This window comes from Mesoplodon bidens (assembly GCF_964165515.1).
Source record: "Mesoplodon bidens genome assembly, chromosome: 6".
NCBI classification, from domain to species: domain Eukaryota; kingdom Metazoa; phylum Chordata; class Mammalia; order Artiodactyla; family Ziphiidae; genus Mesoplodon; species Mesoplodon bidens.
In genome coordinates, this window is record NC_138162.1 from 110513652 (window position 1) to 110536275 (window position 22624).

General features: G+C 48.0%; 1 protein-coding gene across 1 annotated transcript in view; it reads left to right on the plus strand.

Moving 5' to 3' along the window:
• Positions 1-3321: 3321 nt before the first annotated feature.
• The window catches only part of PRSS55 (serine protease 55), a gene marked incomplete at both ends in the record, with an annotated part of 31917 nt that continues 12614 nt past the window's right edge, over positions 3322-22624 (plus strand). The window contains 2 exon segments of the mRNA XM_081237943.1: positions 3322-3429; positions 5182-5263. Coding sequence (XP_081094069.1) covers positions 3322-3429; positions 5182-5263 — 190 coding nt within the window.

Here is a 22624-nt window from a genome sequence, read left to right on the forward strand (position 1 = left end):
TTTTATCTTCACAGCAGTCCTAAGAGGATTCTTAGTAGTCCCATTTTACAGATGGGGAAATCTGAAAAGGCACAGGCACAGAGGGGACTCCAGGCAGTGAGGAGAGGAGCTGGGAGGGAAGCTAAGGGAGACTGCAGCCCTAACCGCTGGCCTGCACAGCCTGCCTTTGGTTACAGAGCATCCCTCCCCAATTCATGTCCACCTGGAACCTCAGAATTTAACCTTACTTGGAAATACGATCTGTGCAGATGTAATTAGTTCCATTAAGATGAAGTCCTATGCGATTAGCATGGGCCCTACTCCAATAACTGGTATTCCTATAAGAAGAGAAAACAGAGGAGACACACACATACAGGGGGGGAGGCCTGTGAAGATGGAGGCACAGATTGGAGGGCTGCATCTACAGGCTCAGGAACGCCCAGGTTGCCCGCAACCACCAGAAGCCGGAAAAGGCAAGGAAGGATCCTCCCCTGGACCCTCCAGAGGGAGCATAGCCCTGCCGATGCCTTGATTTTGGACTTCTGGCCTCCGGGAGAGAACACGTTTCTGTTTTTTAATCCACCTGCTATCCAGAGGAGAAAGAGGGCAGCCAGGTAGCCCGGCACTGTTGGCCAGCTTTCTGGGGCAGCCCCTCTCCGGGCCATGGAGAAGCTATGTTACCTGGCAGGTGTCCTTCCCACCTTGAAGGTCCCCGGCGCACAGCATGCCCTTGGTGAGCAGAGGCATCGTGTGGAAGCATGTTTCCCACTCGATCAGCTGGATGTTGACTTTCCAGAGTGCTGTTTCCGCACTTCGCTTAGGAACTGACCCAGAGAAGAAGCAGATGGGGAGAGGACCCTGAGCTCAGTGCGGTCCCTTTGGAGGACCCACCCACATCATGTCTTTTGACCTCAACAACAAGGGAACTGCTCTGTGGCCCCAGCAATGACCCAGATTTGGACTGGGTGGGGAGGGGGTAGGAGGGGTGTCCGGGAGACTCTCGAGCCCACCCTCTCTGCATCACGAGCTCCTAGGACTGGGTCTCTACTGGATTTCAGCCTCAGTGAACCGTTTTCTCACCCTGCCGAGGGTGCCAGGTTCCAGCTAGGGTCCTAAAAAGGAGTTTCATTCAAATCCATGAAGATGTAAAGAGAACCCACGGTGACAAGTCCTGTCCTGGGACCCACGGCACAAAAGGATGGGCTTGAAGCTCATGTCGGGGTCCTTGAGGAGTTCACTGCCTATGGGCTCTAGCTGAGCCCAACTCCTAGAATGTCCACTTCCGAAGACAGGGATGTGTTCCTCTTTGTATGTTGCTGAATCCCCGGAGCCTACAACACTGCCTGAATCAATTAATTAACTGATTAAGAGGAGTTAGTTAATTAATCAATTAAGAGGAGTTTCAAAGAAAATGAGGTAGATGAAGCATGAGGAACTCTAAATTAAGAAGGTGGCCTTGTTTTCGAAGCTATTGAAAAGCTTCTAAGGGCAATTCCCAAGGAGGAATCTAACACAGCTCTGAGTTTTGGGACCACGTGGGAATCCATGTAGAGCCATTTGGGTGCCTCCTTGGAAGAGCAGTACTGAGTGGAATATGATTTTTCCTGCTCTGTTGATTATGGGGAAAGTCACATTCACCAAGAAGGAAAACAGAAGGACCCCATTTTGTGGGTTGGCTGGGCAAACAGGCAGGAGTAGGTTACAGGTTAACTCTAGAAGGACAAATTTACATTCGGTTTATCCCCTTCTCCTTGGCCTGGATCTGGGGTTTTCAGAGGTTTTAGCCACAGAGTCCTTTATCACAGGGGGCAGAACTGGCCCCATCAGTTGGAACGGAGCTGCTCTGGCTGACATTGGCGTGGACTTCCCGGAGCCCAGCCCCTTTCCCCATTGGTATGTCCCTCCACATTCCTCCAAGCCACCCTGAAGACTGAACACTTCTGCCTGGGTTTTCCCTGAGGCCCTGTTTAGGGTCCCTGTTTCACAATATGGACCTAAAACTTACTACATGTGCCCAGGGAGGATGGCTCCCATGTGGACTGAGCAGAAGGGTCACCGTGGGACTTTAACTGAGAACCGGAAGCGCCCAGGTCCCCGAGGCAGACCTCCTAAGGCCAGCAGAGTCTCCAGACTTTGCTTCTCATTGCAAACCTCAGCCAAGGTGCCACCCCCCTCCCCGTTGGGCTATAGTAACTTACTAGTAGTGCCCCATCCAGTCATCCAGCAGTTTCTCCATCTCTCTATGTCAGTGACCTCTGAAAGGCAGATGGGTACCTTCTTGACACCCAAGTTCAGTGGGGATTTGAGCAACAGCAAAGCAGTGTCATTAATGTAGAACCAGCTGTCAAAATAATAGTGAGTAATTAGCTTGTCCACTTTTATCTTTGTCAGGTTCTCGGTGTCAAGATTTCCTTTACCATGTACGACCTCCAAGGTAGATCTTATTCCAAAACAAAAGAAAGAGAAAATAGGTAAGTGGTGGGAGGGTGAAGGGTGAGCCTTAGGAGAAAATAACTGCACTCGTGTGAGACTGTGATCCTGAGAGCATCTGCGGCTCTGCACTTGACACGGAGCCAGGGAGGAGGAGCCTGACCTGAGTGCCCAGCCTGCCCTCTGGCCAACCAGCTCTTGCCCTGACAGCTCTTTGCTTGGGCAAATTCACTTGTAAATTTCATCAACAAATGTCTGGGAAGCCATACTATGGCATAAGTAATTGAGGGACTTGATTTGCAAGAAAAGCTGACTGGCTATATCACAGACACCTTGGAAGTTTAGCAAAAATATTTTGTAGACTGGGACTCAGACAGCACCTTCTGCCATGCAGCCAGGCCTGGCACCCTGCCCTCAGGGCCTAATCCTTCTATGATTTCCCCAACTCCGTGATCTCTGTCAGCCCACTTTCTCCCTGAGTGAGAGCAAATGCTTAGGAAAGGACTCTCCAGGAGTTTGGACCCGGACTACCTGCACTTAGCAAAATGCTGAGAAGCCCAAGGAACATTTGCTCTGCAGTGTAGGTCCCACACAGCAAGCTGTGCAACACCCTAGGAGGAGAACGGTTTCTTTCCACCTGCAAAGTGTGATATTTAACACAGGTGTCTTCCTCCTGGTATTTTGTTTTATGTCTGATGAATGTGAATAATAGGCAAGTCGGGGCAAATATTCTACCACACTGGTTTGAAAAAATAAAATTCTATCTGAAACACTTACTTATTTTTGTTTTTGAAGCAATGGGCTGCAGTTAGAATCCACCACTCACTCACTCATCCTCCACAGAGATGATTCCCACTGTCAAGGATACGCATCAGCCATGGGAAATCTACAATGTCTGAAGGTACCCCGCCTATGATATCCAAAGCTTCTGACTTGTCAGAACTGTTTATTCTTTGGCCACATTTCACTAAGAGCAGAAAGAAGGAAGAGGGAGGAGAGACCCAGAGCCCAACAGTCAAGGTTGGTTGGCTTGGAAGACACTTAAGTATGATGCCCCTTTCTCACCCCCCAGCACACAGACAGCAGTGGCTCAGCCAGTTTACTACCAGGTGGGAGATCCATCAAACAAAAACAATACCCTACACACCTACCAAGGGCACCGCAATTATGAGATTGTGCTTTTGGGTGCCTTCACCATAGTTGTGCTTCTTGGAAGGGTCTCCATCTGAGGGCCTGTGAGGAGGGGCACACAGCCACAAGCCCTGGGGCCAGATCTTACTCTTTTTTTTTTTTTTTCAGATCTTACTCTTGCACCCTAGTAGGGAAGCCCAAGGGAAATTGACCAGCCCCTCCTTTCCCAACTGATTCCTTTCCTGCATTTTCTGTTGTGACTTATGGCACCACCGCGTTTCACCCAATTTTAATTCTAAAGATCATCCCAAATTGCACCTTGAGAGAAATTAAAATTTTGGCATTTCCTATGTGATAGGATTGTTTTGACAGCTTCTGATGGATTTCCAACATCATTTGAGTAACGGGAAACAATAAACATCATAAAATCTAAAATGTTGAATGCTTACTATTTGCCAGGCACCATTCTGTTTTGTCTCAATTAATTAATTTAATTCTCGTACCAACCTCACACGATAGTTGAAATTATCATCATCTCATTTTAAAGGGTAGACAACAAAGGCACGTGTAAGGTTAGGACAACTGGCCCAGACCAACAGCTAACAAATGACCAAGCTAAGATTTGAACCTAGGCAGTCTGTCTCTGGAGTCTGTTCTCATAACCACTGGGCAAACTGCCTAAGTGTTAACCCTACTTATACCTGGGAGAAAAGTCAATGACATTCATACTATTTCACAGAAGAGTCTAATTTGAGAGGTCTATGTATTCAAACCGTCTACGGCACGCATGGTACCATCACCACACACCACGTAGCCAACAACCTCATCACCACACAGCCTCGCCACCACGTATGTCCCCACCACACATCACCATCGAACGCACCACTCATCACCCCACCTTTTACGGCCACCACTGCGCATCGGCACCCCCACCAGTCACCACCACTGCTGCCTCTCGTCTCTGCCCTTGGGTCTCTCTCCTCCGACTTCCCTGGCCCTTCAGCTCCCCGGAAGTACTCTGCTACGTCCCATCTCGGGGCTCTTCCCCAGGCTCCCCCCTCATCTGTCTCGCTCCTCTTTGCCTGTTTAATTCCTGTGCATCCCTCATACCTTAGCTCCTTCCTTGCCTTTTAAGATTACACCAGCTACCCTCAGTATAACTTTCTGACTCAACACCCCACCTTCCCCTCAGGACACTAACACCGGTGATGAAGCATTTGTGAAGCTGTTAAAGTCTACTTCCCCCATTAAATTGTAATCTCTATGAGGGATTCCCATTGCTCCTGTCAAGGAAGACCACACGTTGTAAGGAACCTGCAGCCCAATCTCAGATGAAAAGGTTGAATTTTCAGAGCCAACAAGGGAATCTTGGACTTAATATACAAGAAAACAATGTTGGATCTCTGGAAAAAATTTTTAAATAATTAAAATAATAATTTGTGAAAATTTAAACCGAATTACCAATGACTAGTAGTCAAATTGGATTAATAATTTAAAAGCCCCATATATTAATCTTTTGCTACATAATGATAGCCACTTACTGAGCACCTACCATGAGTCAGCCTCTGTATTGTGTGTGTGAGAGACACTTAATAATGCCAGCAAACCTCTGAGCTATGGTTGATTATCCCCATTTCGCAGATGAAGAAACCATCTTGGAGAGATCACGTGATTGCTCAAGGCCATTCAGCTTACAAGAGACAGATGGGGACTTTTCGGCCAGGTGTGTCTGGTTCTAAAGCCCAGTTGTTTATTCATCTTGCTCGTAGCTTGCATGGTATGTCTATATTTCAGCAAATCATCCACTCAATTCTTTGAGACTCTCATTTGGCTAAAATGATGGTATGCGGTTTGGATGATTTCTCTCTAAGGCGAACATCAAACTGGCTGAGATATTACATCTAAAGCATTCATCATTGACTGTATCCTGGAAGGGAGGCTTTCTGAGTGAGATGGGAAGAAGGTTTCACCTGGAGAGCTATCTGATTGGTGGGCAGTGGCAGGCTGCCACCCTCTGTGTAGAACAAGATGTTCAACACAAAAGAGAAAGCAAGATCTGTTGGCATTTTCTGCTGACGGTTCGGAGGTGTTGGAGCGGCAGTTAGGTTACCAAACCAAGCTGGTACCAACAGATGCCTTTAAAACTTAAATGGGTAAAAAGTCGTCTTACACTTGGGGAAAAAAGTGCATAATAATACACGACACAAAACTGAGCAAGAACTAATAGTTAATAGATTACAGAATAGAGATTGAAAACTATTGGATCACATCTGAATCCTGGGCATGAACCGTCAATACTGAACTCAACAAGGACTAGAAATAAAGTCTTGCAACTCCAGTCAAAAAAAAAAATAGATCCCAAACTTGAGGTTGTGAGAGGAGCTTTGACGTGGAAGGTTTTCATATGAAAATATCAACCACAAGATGCTGATGAGATGACCTGACTGATAAGCACTCCACTTCCTAGACTGTAGCATTGACAGTCATTGGTCTGGGGCCTTGAGGTGTAAGAATAGCATTAACAAATGGAGCGTGTTCAGAGGTGAGTAACTAGCATACTGGGAAGCCTTATTATAGGGAACATAAAAGGATGGGCCTTCAGACTTCTGCAGGTTTTTCATAAAGACGTGGTATCAGACCTGCTCAGATCCAGTGTCAGTGGGTGAAAACCATATGTTGGCATGAAAAGATCTTACAGTATAAAAATTCTGCCGTATTGTTACATTCCACTTTGTTGGCCATCACACAGAACTGAGGGTGACCTGGACAATCTAGGGCCTGTGTTTAATTTAGGGGAGTCCCTGGGAGCCCAGGGAATTTGTATATTTTTCAATATAAAAATGCACTTCATAGAATTCTTTATAGTGGAATAGGCTACCTCTAGGTTCTTCAATTTTCTCACCTTAAAACGAGGGGACTCAATAAAATCATCTCTAAGGTTTTTCCCAGTTCTAAAATACTCTACTTTTACAGTTTAAAATGACAAGGGGGAAACATTTTTACTTAAATTACATTAATATAAAACATAACTATTTTTATTAAAATTCTTACATATAAACATTGGAGCAAAAATTTAGCTTCCTTATTCTGAATTTTTCCTTAAGAGGTATGTGATTTTCAGTACAACAGTTTAAATGCTGTATTGATATTGATGCCAGGCTGCCAGTGGCCATGCAGACTGAAACGTGAATGTATTTACATGAAAAGTCTTATACAAGTCCAAAAGTTCTTCTATAGTTTTACATGCTCAATGGCTCAACTTTGTTGAAAATTAGAATTGGGGCTGGCCTGGAAAAATAAGAGACCCATGGTTGTGAATCTTAGGAGAGCTCCTGGGAGCCTAGGGGGTTTATATATATACTCTGTAGATAAAAAACCAAATGAAGTCTTAGGTCCGCCAGTACTACAGAGCAAACTCCTGGTGAGGGAGTTCAGAAATCTTCCCTTGCAAATCCCACTGGAATGAAATCACTGCAGACTGTAGATTTTTGCCAAGTGACTGGTTGATCCAGACCCAGAGATGTGACCAAACAAATTAAGATAGGGAGGTCTCATCTCAGCTTTTTAGTTGAGTGTTTTCTCTTTGCCTGCACCATCAGGGTGTCTCAGAAATTCTTTTTGCCCCGAAAGACCCTTTCAATATATTGGTCACCATCAGAGAAGGAGAAGCATGACTGGAGAAACCACTCAAGTCTGCAGAAGGCACTGCTTTTAGCCTGGAAATTTCCTAGCTGGCAGGGCACCTGGTGAAGAGGGAAGGAGTGAGATTTGGAGTCAGAAGTTCTGAGTTGGCTCCACTGGCTAGCTGTGTGACCTGGAGCCACTGATTTAACCTCTCTGAGCCTCAATATCCTCATCTTTAATACAAAGATAAGTATTAACACAGTCTAATGCCTATTTTTTCATGTCACATTGATTTAGAGGGATGACATTTGGTTTCATTCTAGTTTGGGCCAAGGAGAAAGAAGTCTGAGTTTTGCCCAAGACTCTTGGTTCAATCTGGGGTCATCTCTGGGCAACATTTCAGTGGGAGGATGTACCTGCTGGTCGTCTTCCTGCATCAGTGGTGGCCATTGTTTCTCATACTTTTCTGCCAAATCCACCTCCTCTTCCAAAACTCACGGCTTAATCCTCAGACCACTTCCTTCTCTATGCACTTTGGCTAGAGTATCTCATCCTAGCCAGACTTCAAATATCGTCTTTATACAGATGCTCTCACATTTACCCTCTCAGGCCTCTCCACTGAGCTCCCAACCCGTTGACCAACGGCCCTCCTCAGTATCTCACAAGAACGTCTAAGAGGTGCTTCAAACCTGACGTGGCCCAAACTGAACTATGGAACCTGACCCCACCCCACGTCTTTCTTGTAAGCCTTCCACAGTTCTATGGATGGCACCACACCTGTCTGTTTGCTTAGGCAAGAGTTATCCTTGACGTCTCCTCTTTCCCTCACTCCCCACGAGCAGCGCATCGGTCAGTTCCATCAACTTTACCAAACAATGTCCTTCACCAGCCATCCTCTCCATCCCCCCTGCTCTAAGCCCATCCAGGCCGTCATCCTGCCCTGCCCACTAACTCGTCCCCCTCCTTCCACTCTTGTATCCCCACTCCTACACAGTCTGTCCTGTGAAGCAGCCAGAATGTTTTCTCAAGCACCTCTCACTTCTCACTCTCTTGATGGCCTTCCACTGTAACCAGAATAAAATCCAAAGTCCTCACTGTGCCTTTACAAGCCCGTCTTTCTCCAGTGGCCCCTTCCCATTCACTCTGCCCCAACTTCACTGGCCTCTCTGCCTCTAAAACATACCCCGCTCACTCAGTCTCAGGGCCTTTGCACTTGCTGTCACTTCTGCTTGGAAATACTTCTCCTTCTCATCAGAGGGGGGTCTCAACCCAAGTCTTGTCATCTCAGGAAGTCTTTCCATGACCACCTCTTAGAACAGTCTCAACTCCCACCTACAGACCTCCCATCACATTAGCCTGTTTCATCTGCTTCATACCATTTAACAGGAGCTGGAATTAACTTATTTATTTACTCATTTCTATGTTTAATACTTCCCTCCCCTCACTAGATAGCAAAACTGCTTAAGGGTAGGGATTGAATATGTCACTCTCTGACATAAAATATCTCTCCCCTGAAACAGCTTCCAGCACGTGATAGAGGTTTGATATCTGTCAACCAGCAAATTGACAGCATAGCACGAGGCTCCATAAATTCTCCGGACTCAGGGAGATGAATCCATAGTAGGCATTACGACGCTGCCTTCCTTATAGTTATAGTATTTATGTTTTGCTTTAGACCAGTTAGGCTCCACATGATCCTTCAGGATGTTTTCAAAGAGAAAGCAGCCCAGAAATTCCTTTTTCTGATCACACAGGGCCTTAAAGCTGCAGGACGTGGCGAGTTAGCATCTCCAGATGGACAGCTAGTTACCCTTCACTCTGGAAAACTCTGGTACCTAACATCGATGTTAACTACACAAACACACACACATACACACGCACACACGGCTTCTCCACATGTAACTTTACAGTTGGGAGTGTGTGGGGAGCAGTGATCTGAATGTCTGGTGCAAGGGCCCCAGCCTCAGATTCACTGGAGGGGCCTCATTATCCTCACATCCCACCCACTACTGCAGAATCGGCATCCTAGCACTTGACCTTTTGAACAAGCTCCCCAACTGATTCTCCTGGCTGCCGAGGAGAGAGAGCCCCGGAGAGGCACAGACCCAAGAACACCATGAGAGACCTACGTGCCAGGCCGCCGTGTGACCAGGGCAGCGGCAGGGCGACTGGCAGCAGAAGCACCGCTCTTCCATCCCTCCCCGGCTGCCCTGGGGAGCCTGGGGTCCCTGAGGGGATGCGCGCCCGGCTGCGGTGAGACGGGATGGCAGGGCAGGAGGGGGCGGGGAGGGTGCAGCAGCACCCAGTGCCGACCTCTCTGCCCCCTCACAGGCCGGACAGAGGACCCCCCTCGCCAGCTGTGGCTCTGGGCAGCAGGGACCCTGCCAGGATGCCCTGGAGGGCAGGGGCCACCTGGGGTCCGGGCTCTGCCGCTCCAGGCTGGAGCCTCTGGGGAGCGAGGGCAGGGGAGGACGTGGCCTGAGGGCCTGGTCGGCTCCTCACCGCCCTCTGTGACCCAGTTGAAGGCCTGGTGGCATCTGCTGCCAGGCAAGGAACACATGTAAACGCCAGTGGGGGAGGAGCGCGGAGCTATTTGGGGCAGGAGACGGATGAAGAACCAGTCATTGTTCCCCATGGATCTTAGCCCGTTTCCTTTCCCTTTTGGATTTCAGCTGTGTCCTATTTCTTTCCTGGTACAGGCTGCTCGGGGTATCTGAGCACAAGGCAGCAGAGAGTCGACCCAGGTTCACTGATTCCATTCTGGACAGGGCTGCACGGTGGGACCTCGGACTCGTGTCCCCAGTAAGGGAACTGCTCTGTCTGCTGACGGCCCGCTGGCTTATGGGGATGGAGTCCTCACATCTGCCAGGAAGGGTGGGTGGGTCTAGTCTTTGAGTCCAGCGTGAGCCCTTGGCCTGACCTTGTGCTGAGCCCTGTCGTGACTTTCTGAATTTCCATCCAGCCCACTGAGGTGGGAACAAGGAGGCTGATGGCTGCAAACCCTCAGGCCCGGGGTGTTTAGGAAGATGACCTTGAGCAGAGGGAATCGAGAGGGTCCCAGAAGGAAGTCGAATTCCACTCAGAAAGTTGAAATGAAGCTACTTTCATGAAGGGATGGAGAGCTGTGTGCATCGATCGTGAAGTGTCCCCGTGCAGGAGGGCATTTCAGGGACTGGCCACAGCCTTCAGCCACAGGGACAAGGACAGAAAGTCTAGTTGCTGGAATCCGGTGAGAATGGCAGGTACGGAGGAGAGATCCCGGCAGGAACTGGGTCAAGGAGGGACCCTGCCGCTGGCAGCACAGTGGCCCCAACCGGAAGGGACAGGGAAGAAAGACCCCGACCCCTTCCCTTCCTGCAAGTGCCTCCCATGGCCCAGGGCAAGCCACGTGACATTTAGGATCCTCCAGGGGACCAGTCCTTAGGAGCCAGCCTCCCGGGACTCAGGGAAGGACAGCCAGTGCATTTGTAGTGGTAAAATGGGGACAAATGGAAAATTACTGCGCAGCATCATCTAGCGCTCCCTCCCAGAGAATAGAAGTGAAAGCTGTGAGCCATTCTTATTTCAGGACGGGTAAAGATAGCCAGCTGCCCAGTAAGGCTTTTCATGGTGATGTGTTGGTCTCAGCCTATTGATAGCCAGGCTGACAGCTAGGAACGCTGGTGACACTCGTCCAGACCATATTACTTGCAGCAAGCCCCCGCGGATATCTCCCCTGATGTGTGGCTCGACCAGCCTTTGTGGTTCGTATTAGGAATTGCAGGATGTGCTTCAGCAAAAACCATCAGGGAACTTTGAGGAACAAGATCTATTACTCACAGGTCCTGAAGGGTACACAGCACACCTGAGGGGCCACACAGCCAGGTTGCAGCGAGAGAGAGAAAGAGAGAGATAACAGACCCGGGCATCTGCTTTTATTAGGGTTGAAGGTAGGGTCTCTAGGGTCTCACAAGTTCGTTCTTTATTGACTTATTTAAAGCACGCGACCAGGAATTAGGGTGCAGGAAGGAAGAAAAAGGTCACTCAAGCAGTTATGTAGGTTACCGGGGGCTTTCTGGAAAAGGGACCTTCATGGGTGAGGACCTACACAAACCTGATTCCTTATCTGGCTGTTTTGCTAGTGGCTGTGTCATACAGCTGGCAAGATGTTTATTCAGGCTGGATGTCTTTCAAAATGGATGACTCAGCAACCAAAAACTTAAAATGTCAAGCACTTAAGTTACACATATATAATATACTGGGCTTAGGACTTTGCAGGTGTTAATCTCTCTTAATTCTCCTAGTGACTATTTGAGGTATTGCTCGTCTATTTTCCACGTTTAGTTTATCAGTGTGCCAGATATTGTATCTTGATGTTTAGCCCAATCTCTGCCTTTCTAAACTGTCCTAAGAATTGTAGATGCTGAAAGCTGGTCACGTTTCTCAGAGTCCCAACAGGCTTCAAATTTAGATTCTCAGGCGAGTTTTAGGAGGCAGAAGACAGAAGCATTGTCTTCCCTTAGCACTGTACACAGGCATGCAGATTCCAGCAGAAGACGGTTGTGAGGTTTTGCCATTAACTTTGGATGTCCTCTGGCAAATTGTTACTCTAATGCTGAAGAGGATAATAAGACCATAAGCAGTGAGTTCCTATGATTCCTGAGACTTACAGAGCTTCTCAATGCAAGCAACTGTTTTTCCTGGTCTTTGCACTCAGACCCTTTTCATGGTTCTGTAAGCATCCATCTCTATGTACTATATCCCTTTCAGTTTGAGATACATACAGTATTTTCTATTTTCCTGATAGAATCCTGACTGATACAGTTATTTGGTATTGAAAGTGGTTTCAGGAAATACACCTGCAAAGATGGGAATCGAAGATTTCTTGTCAGGCTTGATTTGATTTGAAGGCAGTAATGACCTCGTCACTGGTGGAAAATGCGATTCTGGGAGTGCAGGGTATGCAGTGTCAAAACAGTCTCTCAGATTATTACCTGTCGTTCTTGGAATCCTATTCAAGGAGAACAAGTGGTTTCTGCAATAGAAGTTTCTGGTGGAAGAGATAGGTACAAGGGTTACTGTCACCGAATGCAATGGAAAGTTGACCAGAAAAACAGCAACAATAATACTGGAGTTTTACATTTTCAACCCAAAGGCATCGTCTAAGGCCCAGAGAAGTTTCTACAACGGCCCTAAAAGACTCTCTCATCTCCTGTATCAAAAATCAGGCCCAGAGTTCTTCCTGCAGGTAGCAGAATGACAACATAACTTGAATTCACGACTTCTTTAGGTGCTTACATGAAAGGTGATTAATTGGAAAAGAAGGTGACCAAGAAAATCTCAATGGAATATTTGGATGGATTAAGATGAATTAGTGTACTTTAAAACCTCAAATCCCGGGACCTCCCTGGCGGTCCAGTGGTTGGGACTTCGCCTTCCAAGGCAGGGGGTGCAAGTTCGATCCCTGGTCGGGGAACTAAGATCCCCACATGCTGCACGGTGTGGCCAAAAATAAATAAAATAAAATAAAACCTCAAATCCCACTGAGCTTCTGTTCCTATCAGAAGCAGCCCTTCTACGCCTTTCTGGGAAGGCTAATCTCCTTTTCCATGAAGACTTTGTAATGACTTAACTGAAATACAGGGGATGCTGATTCTCCCCATAACCCATCCCTACCACCTCTCAGGGCAGTCAGAACCATAAGTAGAGCCATCACAATAGACTTCATAGGGGATCGGTTCATCTGACCTGGCAGAAGATATTATACACATTAGAAGAACTGCGACATCCTGCTAATGCATGTTCGTAGACACTGGAGGATTATGTGGGAGAAGAGATTCTAAAGGAGTTAAGCAAAGGATAAAGTAAAATGTGATTTGGCCAAATTTATCAATTTGGGTGCACTTAAGAGAAAATCTGTGTTCAAATGAATTATCTGGAGCAGCTAGAAATGGCTCTGTTTGTTTAGTTGACAGACTAAAACCCTGGACAAAAATAAATGGCCTACATTAAATGGAATTCTTTTGTAGAACATAAAAGAAGGAATACAAAATCTTGGATAGGAATGTCAGAATGGATGTATTAAGGGTGACCTGTTCACCCATCCCCTAACTCCATCCCTTAAATGAGTCCTGAGGACACCATGTTAAATTAGGCATTGAAAAGTACATTTCCATAAGGAGCATCAGCGTCCTTGAAAGACCCTGTTGTGGCCATCGTCTGTAGGCTGAGGATGATGTAACATGTAACCTATCTTGTGGAAGGTTGATTACACTTGACTTCTTCCCTTGTGGAGTAAGCAGTCATTTTTCATCATAGAAATAGGCATTTATTCTGTATATGGATGTGTCTTCCTTGCTCACAAAGCTTCTGCCACCCCACTAAATGCCTAGTTACTCATCATATGGTTTTCCACTGGCCACAACTTCTGATCAACTGGCTATAATGCAACAGAAGCGAGGCAACATGTTTGTGCCCGTGGGATTCACTGCTCTTACCATGTATCCCAGCACCCGGAAGGAGCGCACCTGCCAGAAAAGAGGAATGGCCTACTGAAGTTTCTGTAACTGAGCCTATTGAGATCTAACAACTTCCGAGGTTGAAGTGCTCTTTTACAAAGTATGGTGCATCTCAAGGGCCAGTGTTCAATATATGGTGCTGCTTCTCCCATGACCAGAAAACATGGGTTTGTAAATCAAGGGTTAGAAACGCAACTGGAATACTAATTGGTTCCAATTACTATTCACCTAATGATCCGCCCTAAAAATATTTTGCTTCTTATCACAACTTTGAGCTGTGAAGGTTTACAAGTCTTAGTTCCCAAGGGAGGAATGCATTTATCAAGAAACACAATGGATCTATCGACCTGAGAGTTGAGACTGCATCCTAGCTGCTTGGAGCTCATCAAGCCGTTGAACTAAAAGGCAAAGAAGGAGTTAATGTGTTGACTGAGATGATTGATGCTTTTTTTTTTTTAAGACATTATTTATTTAATTTTTGGCTGCATTGGGTCTTAGTTGCGGCATGCAGGATCTTTCGTTGTGGCACACGGGCTCTTCATTGTGGTGTGAGGGCTTCACTCTAGTTGTGGTGCACAGTCTCCAGGGCACATGGGCTCTGTAGTTTGTGGCACGCGGGCTCTAGTTAAGGCATGTGAGCTCATTAGTTGTGGCGCGCAGGCTTAGTTGTCCTGCATCATGTGGGATCTTTAGTTCCCTGACAAGGGACCGAACCCGTGTCCCCTGCATTGTAAGGCAGATTCTTTACCACTGGACCACCAGGGAAGTCCCTGATTGACACTTATTATCGAGAGACTACAGCTATGCTGCAAATAGAGTTTGGACAAGGAGGAATATGTCTGGGGGGGTGGTCCATGCAATCCTCTGGGGATGCTGTTAGTATTTCATTGTCCATAGGGAGAAATTAATGGAAAAGTATAATAACCCAATCTAGGCAAACCACCAAGAGCTCAAAACTGAAAGTTTGGGTCACCCCACCAAGTAAAGAACCACGACCAGCTGAGCTTCATTCAAGTTGGAAGAAGGAATGTACAAATACCAACCTCAGAATCAGCTGTAGACTTGAGAATTATAGTAGCTATCCAGATCTTCATGTTTGCTTTGTTGTGTATTTGGTACAACACTTTTTCATGTGTTGCTGGTGATTAAATTTATTACTTGGTCTTCAGGATATAAGACTGTGGTTGCCATGGAGGTGCACGATTCAGATCTGCTTTAGAGAACCTGTTGCAAGGAGCGTAGCTGACGGCAGCAGTCATGCCAAGACCACCCTTCTCCTGGGCTGCATTCAGCCAATGTCTGAGAGTGGCTGAAGGTACAGGAGTGGGTCCATTACTACCCACTGTGGCAATCTGCCAGGAGATCCCATCGACCTGATGGAGACTTTCTCAGACCTGCACTGGGGTCTGGAGACGCCCTGCCTAATGCCGCTCCCCTGCCCTCTCCGTCCCAGGCATTTCCCTCAGTAAGTTCCTTTCACATATAATTATGCCTTGGCATCTGCCTCTTGGAGGACCCAAAGTGACACAAAGATATAAAGGTGGAATGTGATAGAACTGAAAGAGAAATGATTATCACCTGGAGATGGGTATTGTCATTTATGAGACTTTGGTTCCCACTTTGGGGAAGAGAATCAGAGTGTTTTTGTTTGTATGAAGGATATTTGTACTTGTTTGGCAGGAGCATGCTGTTGTTACTGTTCTTTCTTTCTAGAATGTTCAATATGATAGAAGTTTGTGTGTGTGTATGCTGAGAAGCCAACATGGTTTGGGTTTGCTAGATAGTGTCTAGTATCACTCAAAACCCATTTCCCTGAATGCTGAATCCCCATTTTTCTGTGTCATAAGATCTGGAAGTCTCTGAATTGCACTGGCCTTATGCAGGTGACTTTCGGTCCAGTGAGATGCACTTGCTAATATTTGAGATGCAGAAAGGCAGGAGGCGGTAGCAATGGCAGCTGAAGCCAGTCTCCAGTAGAAGTGAGTGTTTACAGTGGCCTCTCAGTTCCCTGATGGTCACCAGTTTGAGGGCTGCAGGACAGCTGGGTGGGGAGAGAGGGAGCCAGGTTTCCTTCTCCTTCCCAACCACTGGTTGCAGCCCTGGCCTCCCGGCCTTGGGTCAGAGCCACAGTGATGGGGCCTGAAAACTAGTAGAGGTCCCTGACTTCTGTTTATAAAATCACTGGAAAACTGGAGGAGCAGCCCTTTAACTAAGCCGGCTCTTATGGTAAGAGTTTCTGTCTGCGAACTTTACCCAGAACCTCTTTAACTCTCTTATCCGAACTTTCCCTTCAACCATCTATTGGGCTCGCCAGAATGCTCCTTCGGGTTTTTCTGTAAGATAATCTCACCATTCACTGTGCATTTTGCTTTGCAAGATGAAAAGAGCTCATAAATACTTCAAATGTTCTTCCTCTTTTCTCCTCTTCATTTCTTTCTGTAAGTTATGGTAAGGTATTTAAGATTAAAAATGGTATAAATAGGGGCTTCCCTGGTGGCGCAGTGGTTGAGAGTCTGCCTGCCGATGCAGGGGATGCGGGTTCGTGCCCCGGTCCAGGAGGATCCCACATGCCGCGGAGCAGCTGGGCCCGTGAGCCGTGGCCACTGAGCCTGCACGTCCAGAGCCTGTGCTCCGCAAGGGGAGAGGCCACAACAGTGAGAGGCCTGCGTACCGCAAAAAAAAAAAAAACTCTATCAGTTGACTTCCCTGGTGGCGCAGTGGTTAAGAATCCGCCTGCCAATGCAGGGAACATGGGTTCGAGCCCTGGTCTGGGAAGATCCCACATGCCTCAGAGCAACTAAGCCCATGCGCCACAACTACTGAGCCTGTGCTCTAGAGCCCGCGAACCACAACTACTGAAGCCCACATGCCTAGACCCTGTACTCTGCAGCAAGAGAAGCCACTGCAATGAGAAGCCTGTGCACTGCAACAAAGAGTAGACCCTGCTTGCTGCAACTAGAGAAAGCCCGTGCACAGCAATGAAGGTCCAACGCAGCCAAAAATTAAATTTTTTTTTTAATTTAAAAAACCTATCAGTGAGTGGCCAGTGAAAACAAGCTCAGGGCTCCCACTGATTCTGCATTATGGTGAGATGTACAATTATTTCATTATATAGTACAATGTGATAATAGAAAGAAAGTGCACAATGAATGTAATGCAGTTGAATGATCCCAAAACCATACCCCCTCCAGTCCGTGGAAAAATTGTCTTCCACAAAACTGGTCCCTGGTGCCAAAAAGGTTGGGGACCACTGCCCTACATGTCCATTAAAACCCAAGAGTCTGGATTTATACCTCTTGTTGGCTTTTTAGTCTGCATAACAACTCTGGACTCTTACTTCTGTTTTGATTTTGATTCCCTAAACATTTCCTTTCCTGAAGGCTCAGCTATGCATTTTAAAGGATACTTGTTGACTTTTAGCCTTCATAGATGTTTACTAAAAAACAGAAAATAAATTGATCTGAGAGTCAGAAATATGAATTTTAGTCCTGGATCTGTTAATAACCTTTAGCAAAACCTTGCCTTCTGTAGAGCTCAGTACCCTTAAAGTAAAGTGAAAGGTAGGATTGATTTCCGTCAGTATTTTTCAAATGACGACTCACATTCCACATCCTATTATTGAGTCACAATATCAATTTAGTGGGTTGTAATTAGCACGTAGGAAGGAAGGACATGTATTGTTTCATGAAACTTTAGCTCCGTGTGTATGTGTGTGTGTGTGTGCACGTGTGTACCAGGCCATGAGGTAGGATCAATGTCTTGCTGTGGCTTACACAGGCCACCATTGTGAGTATTGATCTTCCTCATTGCTTCGAACCTCCCCCGCAGTGAGTGCTTTCTAATGGGCATTGATGCAAAGCACAGAGGTCTCTTCTCAGCTCCATCCACATGGCTCTTCCCTATAGACCTTCTTATTTTCAATCTTCCAGTCTTTCTCCTTCCAAGCCCTTGACCAACCAGCCAACCTATTCATCGCTGCCCAAGAGGCCTTACCTCCCACCACCTATGTCTTCCTAGAAATGAGATGATCAAGTGCACCATTCGAAGCTCTGCCCGCAGAGCTATTTCCCTGCACCACATCATGCAGTGCGAACCTTGAGCAGCACCAGGACTGAGGATTTTTCCTCTATCATCAGCTGGCACAGAGCCTCTTGTTAAGTCAAGTTATAAGCTAAGAGAGAAGCTTTGTGGCAACAGATGTAGGTGATGTGGGGGCAATGTGTTCATACAACTCACTTAGACTTGCTTGAGCCCAATCCTAAATTTCCATCAGAAGCTAGAGTGTTGGTGGCCTGTCACACCATGTGACTTGGTGGGTGATGAAGGGTAGCTCCAGGTCACATAGTTACTTGGTGTCCCATGACCAGGTGCTCACTCTTTACTAGGACTCTGTGGCACAGCAGGAATTGTTTTACAAATCAGAATTCTCTGCTGCAGAAGGCAGATTGCTTCAGATTCATAACAGTCTAGAACTCTCCTATTCTGGCTTGCCAGTCACTCCACACAACATCAATATCTAACATGGGGACATAATCTTTTTTTAAATTAAAGTATAGTTGACTTACAATGGTGTATACATTTCTGCTGTACAGCAAAGTGATTTAGTTATACAGATATATGCATTCTTTTTCATTTTCTTTTCCATTATGGTTTATCACAGGATGATGAGTATAGTTCCCTTGGCTATACATTAGGACCCTGTTGTTTATCCATTCTATATTTAATAGTTGCCTCACAGTTTTCTGGAAACAAATTCATATCCTTTGTATTTCAGTCTGGCCACATAAACTCTTCTGGTTCCTCTCAGTGAAAGGACCTGCTTACTTTCTTGTCCTTGGATTTTTACCCTTTCTTACTTGATGAGTCATGGCTTTGGCCACTCAACAGTGACCCTCATTCAGTTATCCACAGGTACGAAAGGGCAGATGTTGTGGCCAAGCCACCATTTTGCCCTAACTTTGTTTGGATCTATTAAGGGGAGGGAAAGAAAAGGGTGGTCTCTAAGTCCCAAGTCATAATCTCCCTACTTTCAACTCCACACAGGACAAGAAACCCCTGATCCTAAGTCTACCATAGACTTTCTTTCCTGAATAGCCCAGGAGATTAAGGCATTTGTAATGGGAAATGGAGCTCCCTGTGTTTGGGTCCCCGTTAAGCACTGAGCTGATGGAATTAAAGCCCATTGTTAGCTAGGTAATATTGTGTACCATGAAAGAAAGTAATAGAAGTTATGCAGAATGTCAGAGTGATGAAGGAGCTTAGGACTCATCTGACCATATCTCCTTCTTCATAGATAGAGAAACCAAGGCCCAGAAACAGGAAGTGATTTCTTGAGGTTGGTTTTCCAACACTGTCCTGAAGCCTTCTTGACCTCCTTGTCAAAGGCCATTGTCTCTTTTTAGTTCTCATGGAGAACTGAGTCCATGTCTATCTTCCAGGGTCTAGCATAAGGGCTAACCTATAGTTGATGCTCCATAAATACTAGTGTAAGGATGGGCAGGGAGAAGGGAGAAGGAGGAGGAGAAGAAAGTGTGGGTCCAAAGCTTAGTGACCTGCTTTATCACCAGTAAACATGGTGGTAAGCAGCATTTGAGACCCCAAGCCTAACCATAAGGAGTACTGCAGAACACGAGGCACGGACCTTCTCTGGGCTCCTGAGATGATGTAGGCTTTCCCCTCCTTTTCTGTCTCTTCCTGGATCCACGGAAGGAATTGAGCCACAGTCACAAACATACCAGGCCTCCCCCTGAAGCCAGATCTTATGCCCCAACTGAAGATACCCACTTGGAAGATCCTCTGGTTTCCATATAGACAGTACAGACCATAGGTGCCCCACTATCTCCCTGGAGACAGGAACAGTCTGGAGCCATCAACAGTACTTCTAACAAGAGGGCAGAGTAAGAGGGTCCTGGTGCCATGGGCTAGGGCCTTCCCTCGTCTGGGAACCCAGAACATGGTGGGGCATGGGGGGGATGGGGCTGAAGCAGTGGCTGAGTACCTGGCAATTGCCTTTGGTGCCCAGTGCTTTCCAGGCACAAAGCATGTTCCTGGAGAACTGGTCTACCCTCTGGCTGCATTCTCTCCAGTTAATCTGCACCACTCTCAGCTTCTGCAGGTACATGTTGAAGTTATCTTTTTTTGTGTGTGTGTCATACGCGGGCCTCTCACTGCTGTGGCCTCTCCCGTTGCGGAGCACAGGCTCCAGACGCGCAGGCTCAGCGGCCATGGCTCACGGGCCTAGCCGCTCCGCGGCATGTGGGATCTTCCCGGACCGGGGCACGAACCCGTGTCCCCTGCATCGGCAGGCGGACTCTCAACCACTGCGCCACCAGGGAAGCCCTAAGTTATCATTTTGATCGGCAAAGTGAGGAAGCTAGAGTGAGAATGAGCACTGCACCAACCACTGAGAGTGACGGGCCCACAAATGATGAGGGAGGAGGCCCTGGAAGGATGCAAACGCTCAGCAAGTCACAGACTCACAGAGTAGGAAGGCCTTAGGGGTGATGTAATGCAACACCCACTCAATCTCCTCTCTAGCATCTCCAATAAGTGGTTCCTTCATTTCTGCTTATATTTCTACTTCCTTTTGGGAAGCTCACTCCCTCTGGAAGCAGCCTACCAAACCCTCACCCCAGCCCCTGCCAGGTGAACCTGGAATGACCTTTCTCCTTGACTCTACCACCTCTTCATAGCCATGCTTTGCTCCTGTGCAGAGGTTCAGAACAGCCCCACTTCTGAATCAGTCTCTTCCAGGCCAATGGAGAAACCAGGAAGACGGCACACCTATAAGTGCCATCTTGTAGGAAGGAAACAACCTTGACCCTAGAGGAGCTTCTGGCCTTCTCCTCATACCACTTCCACATCCTTGTCTGGCCAGCCTGGTGCCTTGGGAAAGGATCAGAGTAATTGATGACTATGCTTGGTTGGGGAATCACTGTCTCAGAGTTATCTCAGGATGGTGATCTACATGAGCTTCATCCGATGGTAAACAGTTGGGGAGATGCAATTATAAAACAGCCCAGGGGGGGCTTCCATGGTGGTGCAGTGGTTGAGAGTCTGCCTGCCGATGCAGGGGACACGGGTTCGTGCCCTGGTCCGGGAAGATCCCACATGCTGTGGAGCGGCCGGGCCCGTGAGACGTGGCCGCTGAGCCTGCGTGTCCGGAGCCTGTGCTCCGCAACGGGAGAGGCCGCAGCAGTGAGAGGCCCACGTACCACAAAAAAAAAAGAAAGCCGCCAGCATTCAGGGCGTGGGTAACATGTCCAAGGGCGGGAGAGCGCTGAGTCCAAAGGAAGAGCAGAGGGAAAACTCAGAGCTTCCCGGGGCAAGACCGGGGCCAGGTGATGCAGTGTGCTCTGGGACATTTCCCTATGCCAGTAAAGAAAGGCTTAGCCCTTGATCAAGGCCAAGGCCCACGAGGTATTATTCAGAGCAGGTAAGGAAAGCTGCACACCAGGCCTCGGCCTACCACTCAGGGTGAACACCTGGATGTTGCTTTCTCCCGATCTTGGAGAAAAAGTAAGTCACACATCCTGGAATTTCTCCTCCCAGAAGGTAGCTGGAGCCACAGCCTTGGTGTAGTAAAGAGGGCCCACCACCCAAATCATATGATCTTGTCTTGAGCTTCACAACAACTTTACTGTGAGCATTATTTTTCCTTTTCTGCAGAGGAGAAAACCGAGGTCGTGAGGCTGGGCAGAGCAGACAAAGCAAGTCTAGAAAATGCCCAGTGGTCACTTTAGGAGCTGAATTAGCACATGATTCACTTCTAACCATTGGGCCTGGCCAGTGGCCAGGAAGGCGTTACTAAGGATGCTTGGGTAGAGTCAACCCAAGTCTGTGCACTAAAAGCATCCAAAAAAAAAAGAAAAAAACCCAAATCATAAGGTCCAGATGCCATGACTAAGCCGCTGACATAAGGGGAAGACTTGGGCCAGGCACTTCCATCTCTGAGTCTGATCTTTCCATACTTAGAAATGGACAGGGGCCTATCTGGAGATTTGGGGGCCACGTGGAATAAACCCAGAAAGGGGGAGCAGGGATTGTTGCCTGCTGGGCTGAGTATGGAGGGGAGGCCAGGGCCTCTGAACCCAGCCTTTGGGTCCGTGCTTGCGGCCCAGATCAGAAGACTGAGCAGAGAACCTGGCACCTGGCCCGATGGCCGTTCAGGCTGCGCAGGCCTCCGGGCCTCCCGGACCACCTCCCTGTTCCCAAGGATCCCAGCCGGCAGCGCCTCGCGCAGGCCTTCTGCGCACATTCACAGGGGACCCCTGACAGAACAGGCCCTGTGGAAGAGGAGGCATCTGAGCCTTAAGGAGCTCGGGGTGTGAGGGGGCCATAGCAAGTTGCCCACTGAGGACTCGTGAAGCGCAGGCCGTGCCCAGGTCGGGAAGGGAAGCTCAGCCAAGGAGGCGTCAAGCATGAGGACCATCTCAGGAGCTGAACGGCCAGAAGAGAAGCCTGCATGACTCAGTCTGCCTCAGACCCGCAGCCCATTATGACATCACCGGCAGGGCTGGCTGTAAGGGGGAGGCCCCGTCAGAGTCATTCCCCTCTGCCCTGGCTTCCGTCACCTCCCAGGCCAACAGTCATGCCCAGGGCCATGCTCCTGTGGTCCCTTTTGCTGCTCATGCCCCAGGCCAGGGACGCACATCTGGGTAAGTGGACGCCTGCCCAGGCCCGAGCGGCTCTCCAGGCGGGGCTGGGCGCGACCCTGGCCCAGCTCTCTCCCTTCCGTCCCCCCAGGGCTGAGCCTGAGGGGCCGAGGGACAGAGGCCTGGACGATCCCACAAATCAGCTAATGGGCCACTAAGAGGCCAGTTCACGGGAACAGTGGCTTCCTGTTCCCCCTACACCCCTCCTGGAAACCACTCCCCTTGCCCCTTCTCCGGCCCCAGCCCCAAGTTCAACCTGTCTGACCTTAAGTTTTGGGTTGGGAACCCGAGACTTTATCCTTGAATGAA